The sequence below is a fragment of the Bufo gargarizans genome, chromosome 8 (genome assembly GCF_014858855.1).
Source record: "Bufo gargarizans isolate SCDJY-AF-19 chromosome 8, ASM1485885v1, whole genome shotgun sequence".
In the NCBI taxonomy this organism is placed as follows: domain Eukaryota; kingdom Metazoa; phylum Chordata; class Amphibia; order Anura; family Bufonidae; genus Bufo; species Bufo gargarizans.
The window spans coordinates 152,886,458-152,910,532 of NC_058087.1; the positions used below are offsets into that span (position 1 = coordinate 152,886,458).

The following is a 24,075-nucleotide window of genomic DNA, read 5'->3' on the forward strand; positions in this document are numbered from 1 at the left end:
TAATCCCTTGCATGCGTTGTACATTCTGTAATCAGTGCATGTGCAGTATATCTCCTTTGGGTTCCTCAAAACAATATTTTTTTATGAGACAACCCCTTTAAGCATTGTTATTTTTAGGCTATAGTCTTTTAATATCACCTAGACATCTGCAATACTGAAATTTTACTTTCATAGTATTAGATATTGATTTGCTAAAAGTAAATTAAAATAATGGCACAAAGCAGTGCAAAACTTTGAAGTTTGGAGAATATTGCAGAAGTGAGACACTTCAGACCTGGTCCAGGAGTGTATGATCTCAGCAGGGAAGGGTGAGTACCTGTGTCTCCCTGGCTCCCACTGTCTCCTCGCTATAACACCCATTAATGTGTTCTTCAGGTGCACTTCTGTACCCCCTACACATGTTTCCTGAATGATGACCACAGCTATGAGCTGTGCGCTGCAATTGGCCAGTGCTTCAGCAAGGGACACGCCTCCTACAAAAAATCAGTCCAGTACAACAGACGGAGCTGAGACACCGGAACCTATACCGGGCAAACGGAGCGGCGCCCAGGAATACTAGTAAGTGCAGGGGGACTCCTGGGCGCCGCTCTGCCCACAGATAGTTAGTTTTTAGTTTGTATACTAGTGAAAGGTCCTCTTTAAATACAGGTTCCATGGGTGCAGCAGAGAGGCCACACCCATGGAGCAGACAGAGGATTAACTCCTAATAGGCACACAGGGGAGTTAACCCATAAAGAACCACAAACACACAGGAACGGAGCTGCAGCGAGAGCATAGACAGAAGGTCACAGCCAGAGGTAACGACTGTGACAAAAGGTTTTTCTATTGATTATTGAGAAGGGTATGAATAATTTAAGCACTTTTTGCTCAAATGTGAATAAAAGCTGAGAAATGTTTTTTTTTTCCACAATAATGCCTCTTGTACATCGTATCATTATGTTTTGGGAGACACCTATGTCATTTCCCGTCAAAAAATTACTTGCTGGCTGAAGTAAAGTAACTTTAGGTCAAAATTTACCAGGGGTATCAATAATTATGGGCAGCACTGTAAATAGTATTGTATACATGGCTTAAAGGGAACCTGTCACCGGGATTTTGTGTATAGAGCTGAGGACATGGGTTGCTAGATGGCCGCTAGCACATCCACAATACCCAGTCCCCATAGCTCTGTGTGCTTTTACTGTGGAAAAAAAATGATTTGATACATATGCAAATTAACCTGAGATGAGTCCTGTACGTGAGATGAGTCAGGGACAGGACTCATCTCAGGTTAATTTGCATATGTATCAAACCGGGTTTTTTACACAATAAAAGCACACAGAGCTATGGGGACTGGATATTGCGGATGTGCTAGCGGCCATCTAGCAACCCATGTGCTCGGCTCTATACACAGAATCCCGGGGACAGGTTCCCTTTAAGTGCATAAAAGGATTACCATGAAAAAAATAGGTTCGCAACTCCATTCAGCATTCCAGTAGTCTGTTGCAGCAGAGGAGCAGACTATCAGAATAATAATATTCAGCATAATGGGATCCAGCGTGTTTGTGGCATAAATGCCAGCTTTCTGCCAGAAAAATACCACTACATGGTTCTGAAAAAAGCAGTTTTTCATATAATTAAACCACAGGTATTGTCAAGAAATTTATCAATGCTAATTTTCTTATATAACAAATTCTGTATAAAGTAGATAAAGAGGGTCCACAGGTTTAAAAAGACTGTTTGCATCTAAAAACAGTGCTGCACCTGCCCACAAGCTGTAGGTGGTGTTCAACAGTGCGGAGCGTCAATATCAGACAACCCATAAACAGCTGTCTGCTTTCTTCCAGAAACAGCACTAAATTTGCTATAATCCTAGTCAACCTTTTCAAATATAACCAGCCTGCAGACTCTCACCTGAAAATCTCCTAAAAGTCTGGGTTTTCCGAGGTTTTTATACTGATGACCTATCCTCAAGATAGGTCATCAGTATCTGATCAGCAGGGGTCCCAGGTGTCAGCTGTTTGAGAAGGCACCGAAGCTCCTGTCAGTGCCGCAGCCTTTTCTCTACTTTTCCTAGGCCAATGATGACACGTTTATCGGTCACGTGGCATAGGAGCTGCTCAGCCCCAGTCTTAATACCAAACACAGCCCCTATACAATGTACAGTGTTGTGCTTAGTAAGCTGTGAGAAGGCCACAGTGCTCACAGGAATTCCAATGCAGTTTCAAAACAGCTGATAGGTCGGGGTCCCAGGTTTCAGACCCCCACTGATCATATACTAATGACCTATCCAGAGGATAGGTCATCAGTTAAAAAATCCTTTTAGGTATACTTCCCCATTTCACAGGTTAGAGATTTGAGTCAGGACTATGCAAGTAAGACAATTCAAAATGTGGAATGATACAGAAAGGTAAGGGTAAAATCTATGGATCTTAAAAATACCTATTGAGGGGATGTGGTACATAGATGCCACTTCTGGTGAGTTTGGCAAATCAGATGCACTGGGTGCAAAAGGACTGCAGGATTCATTCCTATCAGGAGATGGTGGGATGCTTGTATTTGTAGAAAGAGCAGGGTGTTCTAGATCAAACAAAAGGTAAAACATTCAGTTCCTCATTACCAATACAGATTGATAGATTGTGGCTTAAGGTCCTAAGGTACAGTATACAATACATAACATTAAGCTCTAAATAACTATTTCTAAACCCAATGAGATATACAATGCATTTGGAATGTCTAGAGACCATTTCCCTTTTTTCATATTTTATGTGGCCTTGTACTAAAATAAAATAAAAAAAATCAAGTTTTCCCCATCAGTCTGCACTCAATACCTTAAGTTTAGAAATGTTTGCAAATGTATTAACAAGGAAAAACTAAAATTTCACATGGACATAAGTATTCAGAACCTTTGCTATGACACTTTAAATTTAGCTTTCGGGAGACCTCCCATTTTTCTTGATCATCTTCGAGATGTTTCTATACTTTGATTGGAATACACCTGTGGTAAATTTAGTTGGACATGATTTGCAAAGACACTGCCCTGTCTATATAAGGTCTCACAACTGACAATGCATAAGGTGGAAAGAACTGCATTAAGAGCTCAGTGACAGGATTGTGTGGAGGCACAGATCTGGAGAAGGGTACAAAACATTTCTGGTGCACGGAAAGTTCTAAGTATTCAAGAGTATAGTGGCCTCCATAATTCTTAAATGAAAGAAGTTTGGAACAACCAGGACTCTTCCGACGGTGGAGGGGGGGGGGGGGGGGGGTCAAGAATCCAATGGTTACCCTGGCTAAGCTCAAATTATTCTGTGTGCAGATGGCAGAAACTTCCAGAAGGTCAACCATCACTTCAGCACTCCATCGGATCTATGGGACAGTGCCAAAAAGATACCTCTCCTTAGTAAAAGATACAATAGTCTCTGGTCTGATGAAACCAAGGTTGAACTTTTTGGCCTTAATTCTAAGCATCATGTCCGGAAGAAACCAAGTACTGCTCATCACCTGCCGATTACAATCCCTACAGTGAAGCATGGTGATGGCAGCATCATGCTTCGGGGTGTTTCTCAGCGTCCGGAATAGGCAGACTGGATTATGGAAAGCTGAATGGAGAAAAGTACAGAGATATTCTTAAAAAAAACCTGATCTAGATCACTCTAGACCTCAGACTAGGCCAAAGGTTCACCTCTGAACAAGACAATGACCCTAAGCACACAGCCAAGACAACAGCTTAGGGACAACTCTGTGAATGTCCTTGAGTGGCCTAGCCAGAGCCCTGACTTAAGCCCAATTGAACATCTCTGGAGAGACCTGAAAATGGCTGTCCACCGATGGTCCCCATCCAACCTTGAGAGGATCTGCAGGGAAATATGGCAGATAAGCCCCAAATCCAGGTGTGCAAACCTTGTGGCATCAAACCCAAGACTGGAGCCTGTGATCACTTCCATAGGTGCTTCTACTAAGTCCTGAGTAAAGAGTTTGAATCTTATGTCAATGCAAAGTGGCAGCGCCATCCAGAGCAGGAGAATTAAGTTATGTCTGATCTGAGGTCTGATGAGGATTGGGGGGGGGGGGGGGTCCGGTGTGAGGTTTGATACAGATTGGGGGTGTCTGAGACCTGATAAAGTTGGGGGGTCTGATACAGACTTGGAGTTAGATCTGAGGTCTGATAAAGTTTTGGGGTCTGATACAGATTTGGGGTCTTATCTGAGATCTTATAACGTTTTGGGGTCTGATTGGGGGTTTGATCTGAGGTCTGATACAGATTGGGGGTCAGACTGGGGGGTCTGATCTGAGGTCTGATAAAGTTTTGTTGTCTGATCTGAGGCCTCATACAGATTGGGGGTCTGATCTGAGGTCTAAAAAAGATTAGGGGTCTTTGGATGAGGGTGTTTGATTTGAAGTTCAATAAAGTTTGGGGATCTGATGAAGATTGAGGGTTCTGATCTGAGGTCTGATGAAAAATATTTTTTCTGATTTCCCTGTACAACCTTATCAGGCACCTCTTATTAAGTGAAAAATATGGTAAATAGCCTACAACTGATGGGTTCCTGAAATCAAATTCATGTCCTTCCTCCAGCTGTTTTCTTGGATATGAAAAACTGAATAAACATTTACAATAAAAAATTGCTGTCTGCTAAATTATCTAGCACGTTGTTAATCATTCAAACACAAACACTCACCAGTTATTGGTATGGGATGCGTATCTGGTAGACATGAAAGTACTAATCCAGGAGAAGGAGCTAGGAAACATCACAGAATTACATATTTTAGATATGTACTGTATATGTCTACAACAGGATGTTATTGAGTAAAATAAAAGCCACTTGTCAAGTACTGAGGTGACTATGAAATTCTTCTCATGAAGGTTGATTTTCCAGCCGTTCCTTAAATTATTTAAATGTTATTACAGGTTTATCTTAAAACAACAAAAGTTGTATATATTATGTTACAGTCAGCAGATCTAAATGTTCATGAGGTTCAGGCTACAATCTACTAGATTTGGGTCATTGATCAAGGGAGTTATTCTGATTGCCTGATTGGAGTCAGGAAGGAATTATTTTCAACCTTAAGTGGGGAAAATTGGCTTCTACCTAAAAGTCTTTTTTTTGCATTCCTCTGGACCAACTTACAGGATAACAGGCCGAACTGGATGGAACGATGTCTTTTTTTGGCCATATAAACTATGTTACTATGTTAAAGTAAATGAACAAAATCTAAATCTAAATCAAATCAATAATTGGTGTGACCACCCTTTTTCTTCAAAACAGCAGCAATTGTTGTACCAAACATCCTGGAGAACTAGCCATATACCTTCTGTATTTGGGCTTGCCCAAACCCCTCTGTCTCTTAATGTAATCCCAAACAGACTCAATTATGTTTTTTGCTTTCATCCCTGAAAGATGCTTTTCACTTTTTTTAATACAGAATATGGTAAATTAAATGATGCCATTACAAATACAACTTGGCCCAAAAAACAAGCCCTCATATGTGAACGGAAAAGTAAAAAAGTTCTGACTCTTGGAAGGCAGGGTGGAAATAAATAATTAAAAATGAAAATTGGCTGTTAATGGGGTTAAGAGTTAGACAAATCCAAGGCAATTTAGTAGATGCATAGAAGATGTATTTAGTAGACTATATTTAGAGACAAACACACGTAGAAATATATATATATATATATAAAATAAATTACCTGAGCAAAATATTATTTTTGTGATAATTTGGAAACTGGGTGATGGAACCATAGTAAAAGGAGAAGGGTGGCCTGAAGATGTGTTTCCTGAGAAAAAGAAAGTGAAAATAATGTCACCTGGACAGACAGTAAATACTGGGAGAACATAATGCAAGTGTAACATTTACCTGGTCTTACAAAAGATCCTGCAGGGGTAAATAAGAAGGGACCATCTGTGGAGCTTATAGAATATGGTGTTTCATTTTCAGTACAGCTTTCGTTTAATGCAGTTATGTCTGATGAATGAGAAATACACCTACTTTACAAATAAATATTATTGGGAATCCATTATACACATACTACAATCAGTCAGTGTAACCACTTATGAGTTTTACATGAGCTCTGCTTGGCAGCAGGGAGAGATCGGAGGGCTGCTTTAAACTAACATATCTTGGGATCGGTAGCAGGTAGAGAATTGTTTGAAAGCTGACAATCTAAGACCGAAATCCAGACCATTATCTCCTCTAGAAATATAGCTGTTAGAAATCAGGTCGGGAGTGATAGGAGCTGAAAGTGAAGGCATTTTTCACTTCCTATTTCTTTCACTTCCGATTTCTAACAGCTTTATCTCCTGATGTAGTGAGGATAAAGCTGCGATTCTGGTCTTGTTTTAAAGCTTAGATCACCAATTTCAAACAAGACCATATCTCTAGCTGCTAGCCTGAGATATGAAGAGTTAAAGAATCCCTCCCCAGTCAGATGGCTGTGATCTCAGCCATCCTTTAGGAGGAGAGGGGGTGCAGTTGGAAAACTGACAGCCGGCAGGAGGAAAGAAAAAAATATATAAATTTGGATTCATCATAATCATAGTGACCCACAGAATAAAGTTACATTAGTTATACCACACAGACATTTTTGCATCTAGGTGGTTGGCATCGCAGCCAGGTAAATGGCATTGCGGCCGCATTTGTCTCCCAGGCTGCCGGTTTTGTACCCCTTCTCTACTAAGATGTCTAAGACCTCCTTTTTGCTGCATGTCTTTTCTCCTGCATTCAGTATTCACCTGTACATTTCTTCTTTCTCTTTTGTCTTGATTTTTGAGCGTGAGGACTTTTTCTTAATGTACCTAGAATAACAGTACAAATATGTATAAAATATTGGTGGCACAGTGGTTAGCACTGCAATTTGCACAACTGAATGTCCCTGCATGTTAATGACCTTAGATTAATTATATCATGTTCTCTACTGTGATTCTGTATTTTAAAAAAATGACCAAATTAGATTTCTATTCTTAAGATTAAAAAAAAATCTCATGGTAAAGGAAACAATAGGTGCCATAGGGGTGTATGAGAGCTAAGCCTTAGTCTAAGGACTGTATATATGAAATAACTAAACAGTATTTTCATCAGGCACATCTTTTAAAACTGCATATTCTCAGCTACAAATAATAATCCTAGAGGCAAAAACATGACAAGCCCTATGAATGCCATATTGTACCCTCCATATACATTTCCACCTCCCTTACGTCACATAGAATTAACAGAGAGGATAGATTTCTGAGCCAGGTGAAAGACATATTCAGCTGGTAAAAACAAAAAAAGATCAGAATGGCATAATCCTCAAGAATTCCCCCATCATTCTCTACTTCCTGGTGCCTCTCACTTCAGGCAGGTCATTTATGTGGACAGTGATTGTCTGAGCAGTTACTACCAGCAGGGACCCGGGAAGCATCGGAACAGAAGCAGCGGAGGATCGGTGCGTATCACTACTTTTGTTCGTTTTGTGCTGAAAAAAAAATCACCACTGGACAAACCCCTTTAGCCATCTCCAAATTCGAAACAGAAATAACGCCAAAGAGTGACTTCTTCTTTAAATAACCTGGTTGCCACTATGTTGTTTAGTTGGAAACTACTCTGTATTACTGCACCACACTCTGCCGGAGCATCTATCCTATTAATCTCTATCAGCTGCTTCTCCAGTTATTGCAAACTACAATTCCCAGCATGCCTTGAGAGCCGCAAGCTTTTAGGCCATTTTAGGAGTTGTAGTTCTGCAACAACTAGAGAGTCACAAGTTGGAGACAACAGATCCAGCTGTTCGTTGTTAATTTTCAGCATTTTTGCACACTTACAATTTTTTCTTGAACGTTTTGTTACTGGTTCTTCTTCATATTCTCCAGTTTCACTTAATACATCTGCAAATAAACATGATCATTACATAACGACAGTATAATATTTTCTGAGTATAGCTTTCCTGAACCCCAAAAAATGTATATGATTTCTGAACAAAGCAGTGACAACTTCTACAGTCGGTTTATATAGATATTGCATGCTGACAGTAGAAATGTACTTTTGTTGAATGCGCCTTCTAATCGGGCCTTTCAGCCACAGCTTATTGTGTCTCATGCTTACAAAGTTTGTAGAACCCAGACAGGTCAGAGGTTTCCCACCAGTGGTAGATTATGTAGGAGTTTTCCCATAATCCATCATATTATTAAAGAGGGCCAGGCCTTTCCCATCAGATCGCAGTGACATAATTATGACCTTATGTCCAAGTATTTTGAAACAAAATTGTGTGAAAAGCTTGCAATATATTATAATGAGAATATATCAGCATGGATTAACATGAACAGTGCCCCTGTTTACAAACATCTTGGAAAATGATTTGATAATCTACATAAAATAACTGAAATTTCCCAGTCGGTAAGGGGTTAAAACCTTAAAGCAAGTAGAGGCTGCATCATATATGCCACTAGATTCCTTTAGTATGTTACATACTTTGCAGATGTTAATTTTATAACATTCACCCCCTTAGGGTTTGACTTACTGAGCAGATCATCCATACGATTATTTCCATCACCATTTGTATAATTTACTAATTCTTCAATATCTGAAATATCTGAAAAAGAGACGTATGTTTATTTGATGTGAAGTCCCAAGTCACAGAGCATGAGTATTACATGAACACAGTCATCAGTCATAAGAGTGCACCTTATATCTAGCCTGATCATGCCGTACCTTCCCCAACTGTTTCAGGTAAGACTTGCTAAAGGTAACACTTGGTAAAGTAATTATAACAAAAACTTGTCCTGATGGGAACGACCAGGGGCGTTGCTAGGATCTCAAAAGATCCTGGGCCCTAGCCCCAATGAATATGTCCCAGTTCCCTAAGTCAGCTGCCCCCCTCCCCCCACACACCGCATATTGCTGTACTTGCTATACAGCAGCACATACCTCTCACACCCAGAGCCTCCCAGGTGACGTCTCCTCCATCATCATCCCCCAACCTGGAGTCCCCACACTGTTATCCTGCTTCTTGCTGACGAAGGCACGCCGAAACACGTGTCGGGGTAGCACCATCCTGGTTTGGGTACACTGAGCTCTCCTGGGTAAGTCCTTCCAGCAGGTTCCCTGATATCTTGGCCCTTGGGGCAGTTTTCACATTCTCGTCCCTGGTTTTATGGGCAGTATATATATATATATATATATATATATATATATATAGCCTCACACTGTTTTCATAGTACTGCTGTGAATACTCTGCAGATTTCAGTTTTTTATGTACATACTGATGTAAAATACGAGACTTATCCCCATTTAATATACTGTATGTTAAATAACAAGTCTTTATACTATAGTATACTATGTAGCCTGTGTCCCACTAGGATGGTGTTCTTTTCTGCTACCTTCTTTTTAAGTGACAACGTCAATGTCACGGCGGACGTGCACTCAGTATAACAGATTACGCACCAACCAGGCTCTGGACGAGAGACAGGGGAAGGGTCACCTCCTAGCTTATCCCTGACCTCTTTCCCTGCACTGCTTAGCCCACATGCAGACCTTGAAGGTAGGTGTGCTGTGTCCTACAGCCTGGGCTGACAAAACCCTGAACTCCCTGAGATGGTGAAGTGGGGAAATAGGAGCAGCCTGCTCGCACAGAACCAGGATGGGATAGATGACACAAACAACCAAACAAGAAATTACACTTATCTTTGAGAGCAGGAACTGACAGCCAACCTTCCCTCCAAGCTTCCCAGACCACAATGATCAGTATAATCCGCTCAGAGCACTTATCTGGAGGCCATTTAAACTAATGACTCCACCCAGTGCACCTGATGAGAGGCGGATCCAGCACGGCACCAAAACAACTACTAAACTCGTGCTGCTATCCTGGCCGACCTCCGCACATCGTCAGAGTGGTGCATGACAGTCTTTTATATATGTATTATTGTGATCTTAATAAAATATTTTTGTACTGGTACTTTGAGAGCAGTACACTTTTTGTAGGTTCTGCACCTTCAACATACAGTGCCATGTAAATAACATTGCCCCCTCAACATTCAGTCTAGGGATCGACCGATTATCGGTTTTACTGATATTATCGGCCGATATTGAGGATTTTGACCGCTATCGGTATCTATTTTGCCGATATTCCGATAGAGTATGGGGAACACAGATCGCGCTGCTGACAGCGCTCTCCGTGTTCCCCTTAGCAGCACAGGGGAGAAGGAAGCAGTGTCTCCTCCCCCTGTGCTGCTGCCGCCAATGAAAGGACAAAGGACAAGAGGAGGGGCTGTGGCCACTGCGCCACCAATGAAGATTAATCTCTCATTTATTCATATACAGGAGGCGGGACCTGGCTGCAGAATCACATAGCCGGCTCCCGACCTCTATGAGCAATAGCTGCGATCCATGGCAGTTAACCCCTCAGGTGCCGCGGATCGCAGCTACTTGTCATAGAGGTTGGGAGCCGGCTATGTGATACTGCAGCCAGCTCCCGCCTCCTGTATATGAATAAATGAGAGATTAATCTTCATTGGTGGCACAGTGCGCCCCCCCCAAGCCCAGTATTAGACATTGGTGGCGCAGTTCTCCCCAACCCTAGTATTAGACATTGGTGGCGCAGTTCTCCCCAACCCTAGTATTAGACATTGGTGGCGCAGTGCGCACCCCCCTCCCCCCCCAAGCCCGCCCAGTATTAAGCATTGGTGGCGCAGTGCGCCCCCCCCCCCAACCCCAGTATTAGACATTGGTGGCGCAGTGCGCACCTCCCAAGTTCCCCCAGTATTAAGCATTGGTGGCGCAGTGCGCCCCCACCCCCACCCCAGTATTAAAAACATTGGTGGCGCAGTGCACCCCTCCACAGGATCCCCTCTCCCCTGCTCCTCCGATCGGAGCCCCAGCAGTGTAATGCTGGGGCTCCGATCGGTTACCATGGCAGCCAGGACGCTATTGAAGCCCTGGCTGTCATAGTAAGATCCATGCTGCTGTGTGCACAAAGCACAGAGCAGCAGAGACAGTGCGAGCTCCTATTCACCCTGATAGATCTCTATCAGGGTGAATAGGACAAGGGTTCTAGTCCCTAAGGGGGCTAAAAGTTAGTAAAAACAAAAAGTTACAAAAATTAAAATAAAACACCAAAATATTAAGTATGAATAAAAAAGAAAGATTTACAAAAAAAAAATACACAAACATAAATTTTCTGCAGATTTGTGTAGGATTTTTTTTTTTTCAAAAATGAAAATTCCCAGAATATCGGTGTAAATTATCGGCTATCGGCCTGAAAGTTCACAAATTATCGGTATCAGCCCTAAAAAATCAATATCGGTCGATCCCTAATTCAGTCTTATGTAAATAACATAATCCCTCCCTCAGACCCCTGTAACATTCAGTCCCATGTAAATAACATCACTTACTCCCACAGCCGCCTTCAACATACAGTCCCATGTAAATTACATCACTGCCTCCACCAGCCCCCTCTGACGTACAGTCCCATGTAAATAACATCACCCTTCCCCAGCCCCCTCCAACATACAGTCCCATGTAAATAACACTGCTCCCTCCCACAGCCGCCATCAACATACAGACCTATGTAAATAACATCTCTCCCTCCCCCAGCCCCCTCCAACATACAGTCACATGTAAATAACATCACTCCCTCCCACAGCCGCCTTAAACATATATTCCCATGTAAATAACATCATCCCCTCCCCAGCCACCATCAACATACAGTCCCATGTAAATAACATTCCTCCCTTCAGCCCTAACATACAGTCCCAGTTAAATACTCACAACGCCCAGCATTACTTTGCCTGTATCTTCACTTACCTCTCCTGATGTAGCAGACCTCACTACAGCTGGGGGACTTCTCTACTCCTGCACTGGTCACATGATGGTGACATCATCGCAGGTCCTTCTCAACCACTGCCTGTTTTACTGGTCACATGACCTGTGATGTCATCACAGGTCCTTCAGCTCTTCCAGTGCATTAGATTTAATTGTATTGCGGTCCTGAGAACAGCAATACAGTTGCATCTAGCTGGCAGGCAGGACATTCGGGGCCTGGGACAAAACATCAGAGGCCCAGGCCTCGAATGTTTTAACCTAGCAACGCCTCTGGGAACAACCTTGCATCTCAGTTTTATCTACCCAATACTGCTCACATTGGCATGTAAAAGATGACAAAGGCCATTAAATTATTAAGAACAACTTTGGCGTAACTATTTTTTCTACGTACAGCATCTGTTCCATGTAGATTATCTAATAGTATGGTGGGCTCCTTATCCCTTTAAAGTCAGCCATTTTCAGCAGTGACAACATACCATGCTAGTCTGTCTGAAATCTAGGAACCATGCAGGCCAAGATGACAAAAGGTTTCATGATCCACAGCCTTGCCAAAAGTAATTCTACCCAGACACATACAGTTCTTGGGTCAGCAGACAATTACATGTATTGTAGCAGAAAAACACAAAGGCATCTGTATAACTATATGATTTGTCATAAACGTCAGAATTATTTTACTACCTATTCATTGAAGTCAAGCCATTCTAGTTTATTAACAGCAAATATAGACAGTTTAATGTTTATTAATTGCATTCTACCAGAAATCATACTCTCTGTCTAAAAACATATATTAATACTCACCCACTGTTGTCAATGTGCTTACAAAATCATCTGAAAAAGAAAATCTCTATTAGTTTTGCATTTATCTACATACTCAGTGCTGAAAACTAGAGGTGTCACCCCATGTAACTGAGAGGACTTCTTGTTACCATACAATGTCAATGCTATTAATATGAAGAAAAATAAACTATATGACCAGGTCACCAGGATTTTACACAATAAAAGCACACAGAGCTATGGGGACTGGGTATTGCGGATGTGCTAGCGGCCATCTAGCAACCCATGTCCTCAGCAGTATACACAAAATCCCGGTGACAGGTTCCCTTTAAATAAGCCAGCATCTGATCTGGTTGATTGCCCTTCATCGGTGCTCTTCCCCCAGGAAGTTAAAAAATGTTGTGCATGTGCACTACATCTGCTGACCCTATTATCAATTCAGTACTTTGACCATACAGTGAAACATGAGTAGGTCTAACACCTGATAGACAGTCTGTGTGTGGGAACTTCCACAGAGTCCACAGTCTGACTGTCTAATTGGCTTGCCCTGTTTCTGGGTTTTTTGTGAGATGCTCCCTTAAACTTAGTAGAAACAAAACAGGAATCACCGTTACATCAGAGAAAAATAAATTTTACATTGGAATTGGTACCAAAGGGCCTCATATCCAATGGTTTGCCTCAGCAGTTCATCATCATATTAAAGACAGTTACTGAAGAACAAATTTCCTAGCTTATGTTCTAGCTTCAGATCTAGAGAACAGATGTTTTATTGTCTTCTTACCTGTGAACAGATCTTTGCAGTCTTGAAAATTTAATGTTATGTCTTCAAAATCTAAATATAAAAAACAAGTCAGATACTCTAAAATAGCCACAACAGCCAAAGGTTGGTGTACTAGGTATTGAGTGCAGGTAGGCAGGTGATGAAGATATAAGTGTTGCACATAAACCGTATCTTCTTTTATGCTGATGAGATGATGAGTTCCCTTCATCCCCTTCACCATGGTGGCTGTATGAAGGAAGGATGTGCAGATATGGGGGGTGCACCATTGAACTCACAGCCTAAATAACTGGTCAGGTACCACATTGGGCAGGTGCATAATGAAGACTGTGCCGTCACATGGTCCTAATACCTGCACAGCTCTGTTCAGAAGGTGAGTGATAGCCTTTCACAGCTCTCAAGTGGTGACATCATACTGCCTGTATTATAATATGAAAGGGATTATCCCATGAACGTTATTTATAACCTATCTACAGCATAGCTGATAATTCTGTAAGGGTTGGAATGATTCAGTGGTCACGCATGTGCAGCCCCGTTCCATTGAATGGAAGAGAGAGCTAAGCACTGTGCTCGGCTATCTCCATTAGTCCCACAGACTTGGAATGGAGCAGCAGTGCTTGTACATGACCACCTCTTCATTAAGAGCAACTTCTACTTCATGAATTGATATCTGACCCTGATCCTATCGTGGAGATATGATAGCCTAAGTCAATTCACTGAGGCAAACCCTATAAAGATTTTCTGATAAAATGTTATTGGGGTCTTTCATAACTGATCTGCGTGACTACAATGAATTTCAACATTTCCTGAGGAAACTTTGAAGTCCATTATTTTTAAGCTTGACTCTGAAGAAGATTAAAGTCCTCAAACAGTAATTTAAATCTGACACAAGGAAGTTGGACTTGAAAAAAAATGTTCCCTAATATTAATCACAAGTTTACTCATGACAAAATACATGGCAGGAAAATAACAAGAAGACTTTGTGCAGGTCTTGCTTATATCCATGAGCGGACTGGCCATAAAACCTATACGGAAATTTCAGACGGCCACCCAAGCCCTTTTGGTCACCAGCCAGGTATGTCAAGACCTGATGCCCTCAGCATAAATTAACGTATTGCCATCCTCAGGACGATGATACAGTTTCATACTATGGCTTGGGTGGCAGTATTTTGTCCTGCACCACTTTTCCAGGGCCACTTTAAGTTCTCAGTCCGCCCCTTCTTATATCCAATTAAACTAGCGATTGAGTATACCTAAATAAACTGCTACTGACCTTCCATATCCGCATCCTGTAATGCACATGCTACATCGAGATCACTGTATAACAGTTTCAGACAGCTCTCTGTTGAGTGCACGACTGATGGGTCATCAACTGTAATAAATAAAGATAATAAAATACAGTATAAAATGAGCGTCATCAAAAACATCAGCGGAACAGCTTTTTTTCTGCATTTATCCTGAAAAAACTAAATTGTCCTGCTAAAAACAAGACCTCCGACAGCAATATTGAACAATTCATTAAAAAACAAGTTTTGACCACTGTACTGTGGAGAAAAATCTAGGATTGTTCATGTCTTCCGGGCAGAATTGGCCTGGTGCTCAAATGAGGTTAATGTGTTGTGGTGTAATAAACAGGTTAAAGTGACATAGGGCTGCTCATATTAAATATATCTGTTGTCATGTTTTCCTATTTAGCTATCGCTTGTTGGAATACCGCTTTATTGCCCTATTTACACCATTCATATATACATGTAATTCTAACAGCTACAGGCACAACATAAGAAATTGCACAACTTCCTCCTGTGGTAAGGAATCTGCCTCCCTACCTAAATGACTTATTATATCGAAACCGCCTTAAACATAGCTTTTCTTGCCACATCAAACTTCTAGATTTCAAACCGTACCACCCAGGCTGTGATATTCCCATGCGTGTGTGTGCTTGTACAAGGACACATGTGGCTTAATTAAAAATCCTATACTAAACTCTTACCCTAAGTTTACACCTGAGCATTTTACAGCGCGTTCCTACGCGCTGTAAAACGCTCAACAAGGAGAAACCAATGCTTCCCTATGGGAATGGTTCTCACCTGGGCGTTTTACAGCGCGTACGATCGCGCTGTAAAACGCCCGACGCTCAAACAAGTTCTTGAGCTTTTTCTTGGGCGTTTGTCGCGCGTTCCAGTACATAGACTTTCGGGAACGCGCGACAATGTGTGTTCGCTTGTCTCTGTATGCGCGATTGTAAACGCCGGTACAATCGCGCATACAGAGCGCTCGTTTCAGAACGCTCAGGTCTGAACCCAGGGTTAGGGCTCGTTCACATGAACGTGTGAAGCCCGTGCCTGTGCTGTGGACTGCAAATTGCGGGCTGCAATGCACGGGCACTGTCCGTGGGGCAGGCGCATGGGGATCGCAGACCCATTCACTTTAATGGGTCCGCGATCCTTTCGTTCCGCAAAAAGATAGAGCAAGTTCTATCTTTTTACGGTGCGGAAGCACGGAACCCCAGAAAGCACTCCGTAGTACTTTCGTATTGTTCCGTTCCGCACTGTTCCACTTTTCCGAATTTGCAGACCCATTGAAATGAATGGGTCCGCATCCTTGATGCGGAATGGCCACGGAACGGTGCCCGTGTATTGCGGATCTGCTATTGCGGTCCGCAATATGGCAACGGGCATCACACGTTCGTGTGAACGAGCCCTTAGTCTGCACTGCCTTAGGCCTCTTGCACGCGAACGTATTTTCTTTCCGTGTACGCTCCTTTTTTTTGCGGAACTATTCACTTCAATGGGTCCGCCCAAAAAAAACGGAAGTTACTCTGTGTGCATTCGGTTTCCATATGTCCGTATTTCTGTTCCACAAAAAAAAATAGAACATGTCTTATTATTGTCCGCATTACGGACAAGGATTGTACTGTTCTATGAAGGGGCAGCTGTTCCGTTCCGCAAAATATGGAATACACATGGATGTCATCCGTATTCCGCGAACTGCAAAATACATATGGTTGTGTGCAAGAGGCCTTAGGGCAATATCATATCAGAACTTGAGACTGCATTAGCAGTACCCCAAGCCATCACCCTGGTTTTTTTTGCGCGGTCTTGATTATCACAATACTTTTTTATGGTGACGAAAGCGAATCAAAATTTTGGTATCAAAACAACCCTATGCCGATCTGATCGGCGTAGTGTTGTCACGATACCAAAATTTTGATTCGGTTTCGATTTGGCGGCTAACAATTTGATTTGGCTCCTAAATTTTTCAGTTCAGGAGCCAATGGCTACTAGGTATTTTTTTAGCCTGGAGCACTGTATAGGAATGAATGGCTGCGCATACACTTTGCGGGGCTCCATTCTAAGAATAGGTGTAGGTCCCACAAGTGGGACCCACACCTATCAGAAAGTTAGGGGCATATCCTACAGATATGCCCCCAATGTGCAAGATGGGAATACCCCTTTAAAGGAGTTACCCATGGAAAACAGTATATCTCAAACTGAACATGTGAAATTAGGTATATCTGCAATATACCATACATGAATTCAAATAATGTTTATTTGCCAGGATGACTAGTTTTTCTCATGTGTCCTCAATCCTGCGTCCACCTGCACCAGCCGGCAGAGGAGGACATGCATGTACCATACACCTTGATTTCCCTGCTCTCCTTTGCGCTGTGCACAAAAACCTCCATGTGATGTGGCCAAAGAAATGAAAAGGCATGCAACCATTGTCATTGTCTTTTTTCATTGATCCAGAAGGCAACTTTATCAGAGTAAGATAAAGGGTCTATTGAGTGCAGACTCCAGGGCAGACAGATATCCTGGATTCTTTCTGCCATATGCTATTTATACTTATGAATGGAAGATTTGATGTAAATTCATACATAAAATTGCTATTAAAGGGGGTTTCCAGAAGTTAACTATTGATGGCCTATCCCCAGAATAGATCATCAGAATCTGATCGGTCAGGGCCTGATCCACAGCACCCCCACCAATCAATACTTTGAAGAGGCTGCAGACTCTTCCTAGGCCAGTGTCGTCACGTTCATTGGTCACTTGGCCTAGTTGCAGCTCAGTCACATTCAAGTGAATGGGCCTTCTGAAACCAAAATTCTGGCTTTAAAAATGAACAAAATTGGCGCTTTGCGACTTTTTGCCTCACTCATGCAAAATTTTGGGACTTTTTGTATCTTTTCAACATGTTCTGAAGTTTGAAAAGTGGGTGTGATTGCTATATTTATTAGTTTCACTCCAGATTTATCACTGAGACTTTTTAAAAAGTTGCAAACTCATTCCACTAGGGGGTAGAGTAGAAAAAACTGGAGTACCATTTCAGGACAAAAGGGTTAGGTTAGAGATGCACCAGATTTAACAAACAATGTGCAATATTTGATAAATTTGGTGCAAAGTACTCCAATGCAGACTCAAGCAAATCTGACTCCCCTAATGATAAATTCCCCCCATCAGCTCTGGCTTTTCCACTAATTGGGCTACTACAACCATAATTGCACAAAAATACTCATAGCCGTATAGAAAATGTCATAAACCTACCTGTCCGAGCTCCAGCGGCACAATACTCGGCACAGCCACTCCGGGAGAAATGGGCTGCTGAGCCATGCCCCCTATGACGAGACAGCGTCCTTAGTAACAGGATGCAATGCTTTGTTTCTCCCTGCATCAGGCGTGTGCTGGTAGACTAGCAGTGGGCTGATTGACTCAGCTGCTTTATTACTGTGCACTAGTGCTCTGACTAATGGAGCGCCGATTCATGGACGTATCCGGTTCTGATCCTGGGACTCGGTGCTCTATTTAAACCCCTTCCTGGCCATATACCAGTGCCAGTGATAGTCTTGTTTGGGATCACTAGCTAGGTTCCTGGTTCTTGGATTCATTTGGATTGCTCATGTTTTTGACCTCGGCTTGTCCTTTGACCACGCTCTGTCTCTCGTAATTTGTACTGTGCATCCGTCTGGTTCTGACGTCGGCTTGTATTTTAACCACTCTCTGTCTCTCGTTTTTGTAATGCATTGTCCCCCTGGTTCTGATCCATTTATGTCCAACTCTGTCTGTGTGTAGTCTGTCTCTAGGTATTTATCTATCTCTGCACTTTAGTAGTATAGGGAAAGTCGACCAGTTGTGGTCTTGCTACCTAGGGCTTGCACTGCAAGTATGTAGGGAAAGCGTGCTGGATTCTAGGTTTGGGCTCACTGTCCGTGTCTTAAGGTAAAAACTTAAGAGATAATCTGTCATTATTGCGAGAGATTTATCAAAACTGGTGTAAAGGAAAACTGGCTTAGTTGCCCATAGCAACCAATCAGATTCCACCTTTCATTTTTCAGAGCCCCTTTGGAAAATGAAAGGTGGAATTTGATTGGTTGCTCTGGGCAACTAAGCCAGTTTTCCTTAAAGGGACACTGACAGGCCCAAAAAGCATATTTAGGTATATATATGACAGTACAGGTCATATAAAGTGTATTAGAATCATCTAAGTATCCCCCCTGTCCACCTTATAAATACAGTAAAAAGAAGTTTTATAACCTGCTTTCATCGTGTTCAATCTGCCCAAGGGGCGGTGTTTCATCTCAACTTGTGCCCAGCCAGCCTCGCCACAACTGCCGTTTGAAGCGCCGCCCAGCTAATCAATATTCACTTCGCTGGGCGGCTACTAGTGTCCCCGGCCATCTTCAGCGCATGCGCCCGGCACCCTCACTGGCCGGGATCGCATCGCGCCTGCGCACAGTCTGATTCCCAGAGGCCGATGCAGCCTCTGCTTAATGCGCATGCGTCGGGCACAGAAGCGCTTCAGAGTAGCCGCCCAGCGAAGTGAATATTGATTAGCTGGGCAGCGCTTGAAACGGCAGTTGTGGCGAGGCTGGCTGGGCGCAAGTTGAGATGTAATACCGCCCCTTGGGCAGATTGAACACGATGAAAGCAGGTTATAAAACTTCTTTTTACTGTATTTATAAGGTGGACAGGGGGGATACTTAGATGAGTCTAATACACTTTATATGACCTGTACTGTCATATATATACCTAAATATGCTTTTTGGGCCTGTCAGTGTCCCTTTAACATCAGTTTTGATAAATTCCCCCATTGTTTCTGATTATTATACCATTAATTAGTATGCACAGTAATATACTGTATGTTATAACTATAGCAATATCTGTAATTATGTCTGTATAACACATCATGCCTGCAAGAAATGTAACCACCTGCAGGATGTCATCTACTGTACCACAAAGACTGCTCTAAACTCGTGCCACACTGGATAAGTGAGTGTTGTGCCCCCACGTCATTACTCCTCTCCAGAGACTGTGATATTTTTGCTCATATGTCACGGTACATGAACAAGTTTCCTTTAAGGAGGAAGTTACCTCGGCTATGGTATCTTTGTATCTTCATGTCATGTGCTTTACAGGAAGTCACCTGTTACCGGATCACACACCCACTACAGTAAAAATGTGAAATAAAGTTCCAGGCGTAAATAGAAATGGAGGATTTTATGAGTGATTCCGATCCAAAAACATTGCATTACGACTTAAAGGGATTCTGTCACCTCCCCTAAGCCAAAAAACGATTTTAAAGCAGCCATGAAGCACAGCTTACCTGGATTAGGCTGTGCTCTTTTATCTTGTAATCCGTCCAGCAGTTACTCCAAAAAACGACTTTGATTGATATGTAAATGTGTCCTGAAGGTGCCCAGAGGGGCGTTTTGTTCTTCTTAGAGAGCCCAGTACCGCCCCTCTTACAGTGCCCAGCCCGCCTTCCTTGTACTGTCTAACCGCCGCCCCCAGCCTGCCACAGCCTCTCCTCCCCCTCCCTCACGCCGAACGAACTCTCGCACAGGCGCAGTACCCACTGAGGGCTGCGCCTGTGCGATCAGCAGGAGACTGAGGGCAGCAGCTTCATCTTCATCTTCGTCACTGGGCATGCGCCGAGCCCAGTGACGTCCGATGCTCGCACTTCCCTGCTGACTGAGGGAAGAGCGAGCATCGGACGTCACTGGGCTCGGCGCATGCCCAGTGACGAGGATGAAGCTCCTGTCCTCAGTCTCCTGCTGATCGCACAGGCGCAGCCCTCAGTGGGTACTGCGCCTGTGCGAGAGTTCGTTCGGCGTGAGGGAGGGGGAGGAGAGGCTGTGGCAGGCTGGGGGCGGCGGTTAGACAGTACAAGGAAGGCGGGCTGGGCACTGTAAGAGGGGCGGTACTGGGCTCTCTAAGAAGAACAAAACGCCCCTCTGGGCACCTTCAGGACACATTTACATATCAATCAAAGTCGTTTTTTGGAGTAACTGCTGGACGGATTACAAAATAAAAGAGCACAGCCTAATCCAGGTAAGCTGTGCTTCATGGCTGCTTTAAAATCGTTTTTTGGCTTAGGGGAGGTGACAGAATCCCTTTAACCCTTTCAGCCTCTGAGGACTTTCCATTTTTGCGTTTGTTTTTCACTCCCTGCCTTCCCGGATCCATAACTTTTTTTAATTTTTCCAATCGCATAGCCGTATGAAGTCTTTATTTTTAAGTTGTACTTTCTAATGGCACCATTTAATATTGCATACAATGGAGAGGGAAGCTTTATAGCATTCCCTGTGCAGTTTCCTTTCATCACCATATTTTTTTACCTCCTTTTTTATAGTTATGTCTCCGGAGCTGCGTGAGGGCAATTTTTTTTGCAGGGAGATCTGTAGTTTTTATTTGGGAATGCGTATGACTTTTTGATCACGCTTTATTAACTTCTTGGGGGTAAAGCAATGAAAAATGGTAAATCAATCAATTATTACCGTATTAATTTTTTTCGTTATGGTGTTCACCGTACAGGATAAATATGTTTATATTTTAACAGTTTGGGTATTTTGTGAAGCGGTGATGCCTATGATGTTTTTTTTTGCTTGTTTTTATTTTAATTATGTGGAAAGGGGGGTGATTTAAATTTTTATTATTCCAACCTCAGCCATTAAAAGATAGGATGGGAATAATCTTATAATGAAAGTGGGAGAAAACAATGGGAAAGATTTATCAATGTATTTACTGTATTTTTTTATTTTTTACCACATTTATGAAGCCCCTATTTTAGAATTACAGTGAAGACAAGCTGGAGTTCTCAATCTTTTATTTAAAAACCATGGACACAATATTCACTTATGTACAATAAAATGAGAAAAACACACAAAAAACAAACATTCTCAGATGTATGAATATTTCTCCAGACCACATTCCCAGGATCAACACTTTTATCTTTTATCATATATGTTCTTTTCAGAGTTTATACAATTTGTCCCTATTCATTGCATGAGAGCATCTTGCACCCAGAGACGGTAGACATACACTACAATGATAAGGGTCCTTTTACTCTATACATTCAGAGCTGCAGGAACCTAGTCATACATCACCCGTGCAGACATCTGCTCTCTCAGATGGGGGAGCGGTAACACATGGGATAATGTCTGCCAAACATTTTTTGTAATGACCTGGAGTTGTCTTTACCCTACTCCAGAATCATCAAGGCGTGGGCCTCTGTTACCAAAAATTAGCCGTAGGCCTCATGCACATGGCCGTATTGCGGCCCGCGAACGGCGGGTCAGGAATTCACGGCCGCTGGCCATGTGCACCCCACATCACGGATGCGGACCCATTCACAATGCCTTCGAGGACAAGATTAATAGCACTATTTCTATTTTTGCAGATGATACTGAGCTATGTAGAACTGTACGGGCTATGGAAGAAGTCCATATACTACAAGCTGACTTGAACACTGAGTGATTGGGCATCAACTTGGCAAATGAGGTTCAATGTGGACAAATGTAAAGTTATGCATTTTGGTAGTAATAATCTCTGTGCTTCATATGTCCTAGGACGGTGATGTAGCACTAGGAGAGTCACTTATAGAGAAGGATTGGGGTGTCCTTGTGGATGGTAGATTAAATTAGAGCATACAATGTCAATCAGCTTCTAAGGCCACCAGGATACTGTCATGCATTAAAACGAGGCATGGACTCGCGGAGCAGGTATGTAATATAACTACTTTACAAAGCGTTGGTGCGGCCTCATCTGGAATATGCAGTTCAGTTCTGGGCACCAGTCCGAAGAAAGGATGCTCTTCAGCTGGAAAAAGTACAGAGTAGAGTGACTAAACTGATAAGGGGCATGGAGGGTCTTAGTTATGAAAAAAGATTTAAAAAATTGAATTTATTTAGTCTAGAGAAGAGACGTCTAAGGGGGGGACATGATTAACCTATACAAATATATAAATGGGCCATACAAAAAAAATGGTGAAAAACTGTTGCACGCAAAATGCCCTCAAAAGACAAGGGGGCACTGCCTCCGACTGGAAAAAAAAAGTTCAGTCTCCAGAAGCGTCAACGCTGCTTTACTGTAAGAACTGTGAATCTGTGGAATAGACTTCCTCAGGACTGGTCACAGCAGGAACAGTGGACAGTTTTAAAAAGGGTTTAGATGAATTCTTTAAAGTAAACAACATTAATGCTTATGAAAATGTGTAAAAATCTGAGTCTCACTTCCTTCTGGGATTCGCATCCCCACCTATCCCTTGGTTGAACTTGATGGACTTATGCCAACCGTATCAACTATGTAACTACGTAGTTAGCACAACGCGTTTTGCATTAACTTTCACCTCGTGATACAGTATTTTCATCTGTCGGTGAGCTCCCTCTATTAGCTTTGCAGTTTCTTTTTGTTGTATACTCGGATCTTTGAATTATTTACTCAGTGGGAGCATTAGTGTGCCACTAATCCAATTCAGCAATTATCTGGAAATATCTCTAGATTAGCACAGCACTGAGCTACAATACAGATCTATTTAACTACAGAGGTTAAAGGTCCCTTTAGACGGGACAATTAAGCAGGCGATTGTCAGGAACGAAGCTTACCTTCCAGACAATCGCTTGCTCGTCAGAGGAGGAGACCACTACAGTTACATGCAGCGATCTCCTCCACAGTATGGGGAGAAGCGATTACTAATGCCATCTCTCAACCCCAATACAGAATCATTGATTAGACAGCACCATCTGCTGCCGGCAAACAACGATTTAGGTGTCTGCACAAATGATCCAATTACTCGACGAACGCACTATTAAATGTATGTTACCTGGTCGTAGGATATATTGGTGAATCTTCATATTTTTATTATTTATTTTTAAACTATTGATCATTATTCTAATTGTATTCAATAAAAATTGTCATTTTTATGGGAACATATGGCTACGGTTTTCCATATTTCATACATTTTATCTGCTCTTTCTTAGGCCTCATGCACACAACAGTTTTTTTTCACGGTCCGCAAAAACGGGGTCCGTGGGTCCGTGATCCGTGACCGTTTTTTCGTCCGTGGGTCTTCCTTGATTTTTGGAGGATCCACGGACATGAAAAAAAAGTCGTTTTGGTGTCCACCTGGCCGTGCGGAGCCAAACGGATCCGTCCTGAATTACAATGCAAGTCAATGGGGACGGATCCGTTTGATGTTGACACAATATGGTGCCATTTCAAACGGATCCGTCCCCATTGACTTTCAATGTAAAGTCTGGAGTTCTTTTATACCATCGGATTGGAGTTTTCTCCAATCCGATGGTATATTTTAACTTGAAGCGTCCCCATCACCATGGGAACGCCTCTATGTTAGAATATACTGTCGGATATGAGCTACTTCGTGAACCTCAGATCCGACAGTATATTCTAACACAGAGGCGTTCCCATGGTGATGGGGACGCTTCAGGTTAGAATACACTACAAACTTTGTAC

General features: G+C 42.5%; 1 protein-coding gene across 1 annotated transcript in view; it reads right to left on the minus strand.

Annotated features, from left to right (window-relative positions):
- The window catches only part of CIITA (class II major histocompatibility complex transactivator), a gene marked incomplete at its 3' end in the record, with an annotated part of 58,939 nt that overhangs the window by 18,206 nt on the left and 16,658 nt on the right, over window positions 1-24,075 (minus strand). The window contains exons 2-11 of the mRNA XM_044303353.1: window positions 14,601-14,699; window positions 13,331-13,381; window positions 12,574-12,603; window positions 8,477-8,548; window positions 7,782-7,844; window positions 6,714-6,776; window positions 5,839-5,946; window positions 5,672-5,758; window positions 4,662-4,721; window positions 2,422-2,559 (exon numbers count right to left, since the gene is read on the minus strand). Of these exons, the coding sequence (XP_044159288.1) occupies window positions 2,422-2,559; window positions 4,662-4,721; window positions 5,672-5,758; window positions 5,839-5,946; window positions 6,714-6,776; window positions 7,782-7,844; window positions 8,477-8,548; window positions 12,574-12,603; window positions 13,331-13,381; window positions 14,601-14,699 (771 nt within the window). The remainder of the gene's footprint in view (window positions 1-2,421; window positions 2,560-4,661; window positions 4,722-5,671; window positions 5,759-5,838; window positions 5,947-6,713; window positions 6,777-7,781; window positions 7,845-8,476; window positions 8,549-12,573; window positions 12,604-13,330; window positions 13,382-14,600; window positions 14,700-24,075) is intronic.